The sequence below is a fragment of the Rhamphochromis longiceps genome, linkage group LG7 (genome assembly GCF_057381845.1).
Source record: "Rhamphochromis longiceps isolate RC_006_pf linkage group LG7, R_longiceps_female_GT1.1, whole genome shotgun sequence".
Lineage (NCBI taxonomy): Eukaryota > Metazoa > Chordata > Actinopteri > Cichliformes > Cichlidae > Rhamphochromis > Rhamphochromis longiceps.
The window spans coordinates 42375627-42386172 of record NC_140563.1 but is presented as its reverse complement, the minus strand read 5'-3'; the positions used below and the strand labels follow the sequence as shown (position 1 = coordinate 42386172).

The 10546-nt window shown below is 44.4% G+C and overlaps 1 protein-coding gene across 1 annotated transcript in view; it reads left to right on the top strand.

The window, feature by feature from the left end:
- The first annotated feature begins 476 nt into the window (after positions 1 to 476).
- Positions 477 to 10546, top strand: part of bcr (BCR activator of RhoGEF and GTPase) — a 94876-nt gene continuing 84806 nt past the window's right edge. Inside the window, exon 1 of the mRNA XM_085413730.1 lies at positions 477 to 2940. Within this exon, the coding sequence (XP_085269856.1) occupies positions 1317 to 2940 (1624 nt within the window). The 5' untranslated portion in view covers positions 477 to 1316. The remainder of the gene's footprint in view (positions 2941 to 10546) is intronic.

The following is a 10546-nucleotide window of genomic DNA, read 5'->3' as shown; positions in this document are numbered from 1 at the left end:
GACCTGAACTTTGTGGTTAAGAAAAAAGTCAGCTACGGAATTACATTACACGTTCGCCGTATGTACGTTACTCCACTGGGTGGCAGTGTTAGGTTATAGATAGCAGTACACCTACACGATCAATAACACCTGCTACACAGGTAAAATTCAAATGAACCCAGAAGCTGTAATAATTCTTAATCTATATTAACTGCTCTTAATAAAAATGTATAAAGCAGCGAGAACACTAGCAGTAGTGGTACCCTGTGTTTCCTGATGTATTAGATGGGATATGAGTTCAGATTTTACTAAGAGCCATTAATTTATGACAAACTACAGTAGTGTATTTGAACTTGCTTGGACGGATACATTTTATTTAAAAGACAATTAAAGCTCAATGAAAACCAAATATGTGTACCCCAGCTCTGTCTCTTTAACCAGCAGACTCACTGTGGCTCTGGTCCCTCCCATTCTTGCAGCCCTCCAGTGCTACTGGCCTGAGATGGGAGCGCGCACAGCGGCACTTTCACGGCCGAAGAAACGGGATAAATCTGGAAGGGAACTGATAAAAAAATACCACATAGGTGCTGTGGAAAAATGGGATAACGAAACGAGCAATATAATTAATACCGGATCCACCGCTTGATCCCTTCCCCTATTAAACAGATGTTGTCGTGGCTTGCATTTTGCGCTTTTTATCCATTCTCCTTCAGCGCTGATGGTACAAAGGCGCTTGGTCAGGACCAGCAGCAGCACCTGGGATTACAGCCATATGAATGGGAAAGAGTGAATGAACCGCGCACAAACCTGGGATGGTAAACACAGACAGCGAGTGAGTAAACCAAGCAGGATTAAAACACTTTCTTTCTTTTTTTTTCTCCGTGGGAAACAGACCACCAGTGTCACCCAGCGAAGACATACTGTCATTGTTTCGACGCTGATTTAGGGGAGAAAAAACGATTCAAAAGTGGCCTTTTCTGGAATAATGCACAAGAATTATGAACTCGATTACAGATTTTTATTCATCTCTATATCTCGCACATTCCCTAGTTTTTCTGTAACTGAACAGCCGGTTTCTCTTGTTCAGAATGGGATGTATTGTTGCGACTGCGCAACCTAAGACAAGTGTGTGCAATTAGACTGTGTGCTTGTGAACGGGTTACCTTTAACCATTGTCACTGCTACTGGAAGTGGCCATTGTTGTCGATAAGGAATCTGTGGTGATCGGAATAAAAACAAAGGAGGGTAAAACAGTGCACACTTGACATCACCCCCCGCCCTCTGTTTGTGAACCAGAGCTGGTCACAACCCCCCCACCCTAAAAATCTCCACATAATATGGTGGAGCCGGTGGGATTCATTGAGGCGTGGAAGGCGCAGTTCCCAGAGTCAGAGCCCCCCAAGATGGAGCTGCGGTCTGTCGGGGGCATCGAGCAGGAGCTGGAAAAGTGCAAAGCATCCATTAGACGCCTGGAGCAGGAGGTGAACAAGGAGCGCTTCCGCATGATCTACCTCCAGACCCTCCTGGCCAAAGAGAGAAAGAGCTATGACAAACAGCGGTGGGGCTTCAGAAAGACACCTTTGAATGAGGGGATGGACCCTGCAGCCACACAGGGTGCTGAAATCCAATCCCAGCAGCCACACATGCAGGAGACTGGTGTAGTTGGCATAGGAGGAGGTGGTGGAGGATATGGTGGTGGTGGTGGTGGTAGTGGGGATAGGAGCCGTTTTCAGCCTCTAGGAGATGGATCTGGCAGGTCCAAACCCAGACCTCCACCTGCCAGGAAGTCAGCCTCCCACGGTGATGGCCTGGAGTCAGCCTTTGATGTACCTCAGCAAGCAGAGTCAACTTCCTGCGACAACCTCGATGGCCTGTCGCCATCAAAGCAGAGAGGTGGTGTTACTGTGTCACCCCGCAGGCCCACCCTTCCACCCCCTGACAAGGACCTTCCCACTGACCCCAAGGACAAGCTTGGAATGGGACTTGGTGTGGCAGCTCTTAGATCCAACTTTGAGAGGATCAAACGGGCAAACTCGCACTCAGCAGGTGATGTAGCTAAGGGCCAGGAGAAGCAGCCGCTGCCACCACCACCGCTATATACCAACATGGAGTTCCACCATGACAGGGGTTTAGTCAGGGTCAATGACCGTGACGTCTCTGACAAGATCAGCTCACTAGGCAGCCAGGCCATGCAGATGGAGCGAAAGAGATCCCTTCACTCCCTTCCAGGTAATCTGGCTACGGTGGCAGGGGAGCTCCGTGCCAGGCCAGTCTATCGAGGAAGGTCCACTGAAAGCACCTGTGGTTATGATGCAGAGTATGAAGATGGGGAACCCAATCAACGGCATTCAGGAAGGGCCAATGGGGGAAAACCACCTCCCCCTCCTTGGCAGCCCTCTGAGTTCCAAGCCTACTCCAGCGTCTATGTTGGTGGGGTGATGATGGGTGAAGGTGGCAGTGGAGATGGACGAGGGGGTGGTGGAAGTAGCAGCAGTGGAGTCACAATGAGAGAACATGGTGGATGTGATGATCACCTTCTGACCTGGCCTCGTCGCTCCTATTCCCCAGGTAGCTTTGAGGATGTAGGTGGAGGTGGCGGTTATACACCGGACTGCAGCTCCAACGAGAACCTGACATCCAGTGAGGAGGACTTCTCCTCAGGTCAGTCCAGCCACGTCTCCCCCAGCCCTACCACTGCTTTCCGCCGTCCCTTTAGAGAGAAGAGCCGTTCACCCTCTCAGAACTCCCAGAACTCTCAGCACTCCTTCGACAGCAGCAGCCCTCCAACGCCACAGTCCCAGAAGCGTCACCACCGGCAGCAGGGAGGCCATGTGGTCATGTCTGAGGCTACTATTGTGAGTGTTCGCAAGACTGGTCAAATCTGGCCACCTGCTGCCCATCATGACCTCATGCCTCACTGTAGAACATCCCATGACAACAGTTTCCATGGAGATCACATAGGTGAGTGGTGGCTGCTGTCTGTAATATATGTTTTGTTAGCGGTCAGGTGGGCTGGAGGGCGAAGGACATTGTAGGACATCTTTCTGTGAGGAGGGAGGGGGGAAAAGAGTGAAAGCTTGAGTGAATGAGTATTATTTAGTCATGCTGGAATTATGTTGGTATGTTTTCATTTTTCTTATGCATTTTTAGACCCTTCTTCATGTAATTTGTATTTCCTCTTCAAGCCACAAAGCAGCCAAACGTTTTCGTGAGAGATACTGTTAGCACAATTTTGTGCGTGCATGCAAACACTCTGGACTGTGTGTCCTCTGGACAGCCTTGCGTGGGAGAAAGATGAAAGATCCACCTCTGCTTATTTCTGGAATGTGTGTCGGCTGGGTGAACAGTAAATGTGGTCAGTCTGCGTTGAAACGGCAGGTCTAGCCTTTCCCAGATAACTCTTGCGGCTGTTAGTATGGAATTCGAACAACTGTCTGTCTTCCTGCCTGTCTTTCTTTCTTTCAGAATTTCGAAAACTGTCCCTGAACCACAGCCTGAAACTCTTCACCGGCAGAACAAAAGAAATCCAGTCTTATCTTTCCAAACAATTATCTACAATTATCTGCCATATACCTAACAGCTAAAGTGCAGCCTTCCAGCTATGGCACCTGTAATAGAAACCGCTAGCAGAGAGATGTGCAGCCTGGAGCTGAAATCATGGGTACTGGCTTACTGAGCTGTCATGCTGAAGCCCAGCAGGAGTGAAGTGTGTTGCTTTGAGGAAAAGCACATTAGGAGGGCACAGTTTACTGTAATTGCGCAGTAAAGTTTCCATTTCAGAGGCTGGGCCAGGTCACAAGAAGGAAAAGCCAAACACTGCTTGGGTAGTTCAAATATTTGATATATATGTATATTTTTCAGATATAGATTGTTGTTTACCAAGGTGTGGTTAGCTGCACGTCCGCTCATTTTGGAGTGTTGTCTCACTGGTTTTCTGCAATGGAAGTGAGGAGTGTTTTAGCACTCACTTGTAACAGATTTAGGACTGGCATCCTGCTTGACCAGACAGGCAGCAGGATGCTGGCATCACACACGTGCTCCAGTGCCAGGATGAACTGGAAAGACAGGAGGAGGTAGTCTGATAGATGGTAAAAAGGGAAAGAAACACAAGCAGTATTATACAGGGGGACCAGAAGAATTGAAAGTTAAAGAGAAAGTGTGAAAGCAAGGAAAGTTTAGGAACAGTGTTAACAGCTGTACAAGTACGCAAAAATGTAGCTAATCTAAGTAACATTTCTGTCTACCTTCATTCTCGAAAGCATTATTGTGTGTATACCAGTACTGCTATTTGTCTTAATATCCTGAATGTTGAACAGGCCTCTTTGCATCTATAATTCATTTATTTGAATTGAACCACTGACACAGTGGTCCTGGTGGGATCAGCTAAAATGCTTTTCCAGGCCGGATGCGATCGTCAAGGTGCGTGATTGCATCCTGTTTCAACAACCACGCCAGAAATACTTGTAGTGAAAGGAAAATACTTTTTGTTTTAAAATAGCAAGTAGCAGTTTAGAGCAATGCTAAGCTATTGGCTCTAGCAATTAAGATGTTAAGATGTTTTCATTTAGCAGCAAAACCCAGATAGCTAGTCCACAGCAAATGGCTATGTTATCTCCAGCTGGTATGTTTAGGATTATCACTCCACTGTCTGCCCTCTTTGTTTTAGCATCTTTTCCACAACAATGAGCCCTGCGGGAAATTAGGCGAGCCGGAAAAGCAGGGATGGAAATGCAGGATGGGGGTGATACATTTAGTGGGATAATCTGGAATTTGAGCAAAAGATAAAAAATGATGGTTAGACACCCTGCGGGGATGTCTTGTTTTCTAGTTGGGGTTTAAGCTGAGGGCAGATACATATGATGTTGATAACAGTGAATGTTGCATCATGTTTGGGCCCTTAGTGTGTATGTTTTGTTTTTGTTTTTTTTGACAGGCAGGTAAAGGGATAGTAAAGGAAGTGAATGTGTTTTTAGTGGCCGGCTGATTATAATGAAGAGCGGGATGGTGTTGTGAGGAAGACTGAGGGAGGCAGAGTGCAAGGCAGAGCTGTCGTTTCTCGCTTCATTGGTCAGGGATGCGGGGGCTGGAAAGAGGCACAGATGGGAAGAACTCTCCCGTTGTGTAACAGAAACACACACCCAGGCTCGCACACAAAGAGAGACATGCTTGATGCCCACTCTTATACCTTAAAGTTGGAGTGCTTTTAGAAGTAGGTGTAAACGTCCACTATTTGATCCATTGTTGTATTGTGAGATAATGCCGACTGGCCAGGTCATTGTCTTCTCTTCTCTTCTCTTCTCTTCTCTTCTCTTCTCTTCTCTTCTCTTCTCTTCTCTTCTCTTCTCTTCTCTTCTCTTCTCTTCTCTTCTCTTCTCACAAATATAACAACCAGATCTTTTGAGGATATGACCGAGTGAAAGATAATGGCAAAAGCAGGGAAGATTGGCAGGTTACCCCTCCCCCCCACCCCTTCGGCTGCTTTTCATTTTTGAACTTGATTGAACAAATATGAGCTCAGCAGTATACCCTCAAACATTTAATCATTCATCCTGACTTAGACTGACACATTTCTTTTACATTTTGACTTTGAGTTTTCTAATTTGTTTTTACAGCGAGTACAGAAAATCGAATTTAATACAGTAAAAATGAAAAAAAGCTACACAAAAATATGGGGACTCTTGGAGGTCATTTGGTTTATGTATGGTAAACCTACTGATGGGGATTAACTGATAAAACTCACATTTTTTAGCGGTAGCAGGAAAGTGTCCCTACTCAGGTTTTGCTCCCCAGCCCAGCCCCACCCACACATCTCACCCACTCAAAGTTTTTAGAGGTCAGTTCATTAGAGAAAGTGCAATGATTCTTGTGCTGCCCAAAAAATGGTTAGTGTCTTCATACATTGTTTCCATGAATTAATCTGAAGGAAAGTCTGACGAAATGTTTTGTTTCTAGCGTAACCCAGGTTCTCTGAAAACTGAGTGAGATATATCACTATGGGGAAAGCGCCTTCTGGCATGACCAGTCACGGAAGCGCCGCTACCACCATGTCTGTCTGAGATAAATCATTTCAAGAATACGGAGTCCCCCATCACCACTTTAAAATTGCCCCTTGCGCTATACCAGGCAGGATTTTCTTACATTTGCCCATGCAAGTGCTAGCTGGGTTTATTGCTGGGTTTTGCCTTGGTGTCAAAATAGTGGGGATCAATCTTTGAGATCACCAACACTTGCAAACGCTGCTCAGGGATTCTACCTGTATAGCATTGTTTTCAGAAGTTGGTGTTTGCCAGCAACGCTTGTGCATGTTTGACGCCCATACATGAGATGCAAAGGGGATGGAGGGTTTTCACCGAGTTCATCAACCCACAAACATTTTGGCAAGTCCAGGTTATGATGTCCCTTACTTTGCTGCCACCAGTGTTCCCTGGACAGATCCAGTGGTTGCCATAACTACTAATGCTCAACTTTGACAGCCAGCAAATGGCTATATAAACACAAGCTCAGTTGACGTGCTAACTTGATAAGGTGCAGGAATGCAACAACACAACAACCTGTTACCAGAAAAATCTTTCCAGTAATCTTTCCTGAACCCACAACAACCCACATTCAGGGACTACCTATCCTGGTTCAGAACCGCTGACGAACTCTAGTGATCGTTACTGGGAAGAAAGTGAGAATGCCTGATGTTGGGTCAAGAGATCCGTGTGGGATAGCAGGGATAGCAAAGGACAAACCTAAGAAAACTTCACCCACTGTATCTGTCCTATTTATAAGTACTGCATGCTTTATGTGCAGGGATTATCACAAACTAACCATTTTAAAGTAATTGCATTTCTTAAACTCTCTATTATAGAAATGAATAGGTTAATACCTTTTTTAAAATCTGCATTAGGATGGTGCTAAATTTTACACAGGCAACCAGTCGTATTAAGAAACCTGTGGTAGATATACAGTCATGTGAAAAAAGTTTTCCTTTGACTCTGTGCAGTCCTGTGAAAAACTAAACGCACCCTTTGGAATCCAGAGGAATTAAGAGGGTAAATGACAACAAGATGCTGCTAATCAAATGCACTTGAATAACTGAGTATTAGCAAGTTTGAGCACCAATGTAATAGCAAAACTTTTGTCATTGCAAATACGTATTAAAACATGTGTAGGAGAAGACAAAAAAACAGTCATATAGAAAAACCATTCCTGAGGGCAAAAAATCTGATTATGTCATCAGTGTCTGTCTGCGTGCATTTCTGGATATAATTCTAATATATTTGTCACCTGAAACACCATAATGTGAAATGCATACACACAAGATCCTCCCCGTGAAATCAGAGTTAAGTGTGTTGCCTGTTTGGCTGTCGCAAATATTGCTCAGCATCTTTAAATACTGTAACAAACTAGTGATCAGTGGAGTGAGCATTGTGAGAGGGAAGCCAGAGAGGATCTGAGAGGGGCTGTATGTTTTGCATCATATGATTCAGCATGTATTTCACATATGTACAGAAGGGGGAGAGAAAATGGAAAGGAATGTTTTATAGTATCCTTGTGTAGCACAATGACCCCCTTTTTCACACGGGGATGGCAGTGACTATAAAAAAGATGCATTTAGCATGTGTAGTTGAGTGAACTGGGGAGTGAAAGCAGGCTGCAGGCTTACAGTCAGGCCTTGAGTGGTTGAAGGAGTAGTGGAAAGAAGTATGAGAGGATAAGGAGAAGAGGTTGGAGGCTGAAGGAGGGGAAGCCAATCTGCCTTTCTTGCCAGCTGGGTGCTCAACTCAGCCTTTCATTGGCCTGGCTGCACCAGGCCAATGAAAGGCCTGGCTGCACCCTTTGTTCCCTTGGCGAGATCAGTTTTGGAAGAAGAAATCTTCTTTGCTAGAAAAAAACCCCAAAAGCCAAATAATAAGTATTTACTGATGCGCAAAGATATGTAGGTATGTAGATTGTTGAAACAACTTTCATATTACAAATGATGTATTTTTATATTTTATTTGTGCCACAGTGGACATAAAAATGTATCCCTTTTTTTGTTATGAGGTGCTTACAGAAATAAAAGCTTCCAGTAACATCTTAACCAATATAAATTACAGCTTTTAAGAGATTACATAAAAAACCCCACCAGATCCAAACAATATTCTGTATACAAAATAACTTTACACCACAAATTCTTACCAAAATATGTCCCCAAACCACCGCATGCATGCCACAGATCACCGCTAATTGATTCATATGCATTCAAATATATAATGCGGATAGAGGTAGAGTTTCCTTGTAGTGTTCAGTGATGATGTTGCATTGCTGTGTTTCTGATGTAAGAGTCCAGTCTGGCACAGAGGCTGGCCTAGAATTGCTTGGTTGGCACTGGACAGCAGGGTGGAGCAAGTCCAGCATCTCCCCAAAGAAAGTCAAACTGCCTGGCTTGGTTTGTGAGCCTGGAGCCTCCTGTGTGTATTGTTGTTTGAGGTTGTGTGTGTCCGTGTGCACTCGTGTGTGTGTGTGTGTCCGCTGTCCACGTTTTGCAGGCTTGGGGACAGTTTTGGACATTCAAACCAACCTTAGGGTGAAGGGAAGCAGATTGGATGATCATAACTGAAAACTGCAGACAGACATGCAAAGTCAAACACACATAAACAGCACACACTCATATCCCTCCACAGGGTAATTACTTTTCCCTGCTTCACTTAATTCTTCTTTTTGTATTTGCTTGTGTATTTCCTATGTCAAGCATCCAGCCGCAATCTTTTCTCGGCCGCTGACGGCACTTGGAAAATCCCTGTCATAAACTTTGGTGACTTGACCCCCCCCCCCCCCCCCCCCCCCCTTTATTTTTTTTAAAAACTCCCCTTACTTTTGAACAGTGGCCATCTTGGCTTCCCCTAACACAGCCCGTGCTGTCCCAGTCACTCAGGTTATAGTTTTGATTGGCCACACTGCATGGAAACTGTACTAGTTAGCGTGCACAGCTCACCACTTACCACAGAGCTTTGTACTTGCAGTATAAGTGCATGCTGTTGTGTGTTTTCTGGTGTTTTGCATATCTTCGGTTAGCTGCATGGGTTATTAATCACAGCCAGGTCTCTAAGGGGCCAGGTTAAGGTGGTTGAGACCACAAGGCTCCGTACTGATTTGTTTACACTCATTTACTTTTGTCTAGACATAAAGGAGCATGCCACCTATTTATGTCAAGGTTGTGTTACTAGTCACAGAGCTCGCTATATAATTAAATATCTCAGTTTAGAGAATAAGAAAATTACTAAATAACTAAAAACATGTGAAGTGAAACAGTGACCATCATGTTTGTAAGACATGGAAACGCAAACACAAATTTACAGTGACATAGTATTAATACATATGATTTCCTGAGAGAAAGCTTATGTGAACTAAGCAGAGGGGTCTAGCTTGCTGTCTCTTGTCAGGTGAAAATAATTCGGCAATGTAAACCTCTTTGTAACCAATTTCACACGATTGGCTGCTGACTTCCTCCAACAACCACTCATAACCGGTCAGAGCATACACATTTTTCTCTTTTAGCCGGTGGCTGCCAGATGGTCGCTGGCAGGACTTTAGACCTGTGTGAGTGAGGCCTCATATTCCGTGTCTACTTCCAGGAGATAGTTTGACACTGTGACCAATATAAAGCCACATTTTGATCTCAGTGAGAGCTGCTTTATTAACAATGTGAGGCAGATAAGCCTATAGTGCTGTGATGCATTTTCACGCACATGTAATAACTGGAAGCCAAACAGTGTTGCTTAAAGAGCAACAGAAACCTCTCTAGTGATTGAAATCTGTAAGCCTTAATCGCCACTCTTCAGTCAGGGTATTAAAAATTGCCTAACATTTTTACTTTTCCTCACTTAACACAGCTCATATTAAAGCATTACAGCACCAATGCATCATGTCCTATATGCTACACTTAGGATTGACATGTATTCACGTTTAAAAGTCATACAGAAACGTCCCACAGTGAATCGTGTGTTATTGGTGGGCTTTAGCCCAAGATTTTTAGATCGGTTACCCCTGAACTACAGTGGTTACAGATTTAATACATTTATATGACCATTTTCCCTTCTTTGCCATTTCTTATACTGTCTTTGTTTTGTTCTTTCCAGCAATGCTTCATTAAAACATCTGCTTCTGGTTTCCTTTGCTTGGAACCCTTTAGTGGCACTTCACTTCTCTGTCTTTATTCTTCCTGGTTTTCCACCAAGCAAGGGGAAAAGCAGAGAGACATCAAAGTCAGGACACCCCTCACAGTGAGGCCTCTGTGTGTAATTGTTGAATAGGGGTTTACCTGACGAAATCTCTGTAAAACAACACAATCAGTGCCAGCTGTTAGCAGCAGGCGTTCTTGTTACAAAGCAGAAAAAAACTCTTCCCGTGCACCTGCATCTGACTTTTCCTCCAGCTATGTTTCCATACATGCACTGTGTGTATGTGGAGTTTTTTTTTTTTCAGTGTACCAGTGTAAGATGCACTCCTACCACCTCCTGCAGCTATACCCTTAAAGGCTTATAGTTCTTCAGAAAATGGCTTTAGTTACATTCATAGTGTTAACCACAGTCCTCCATCA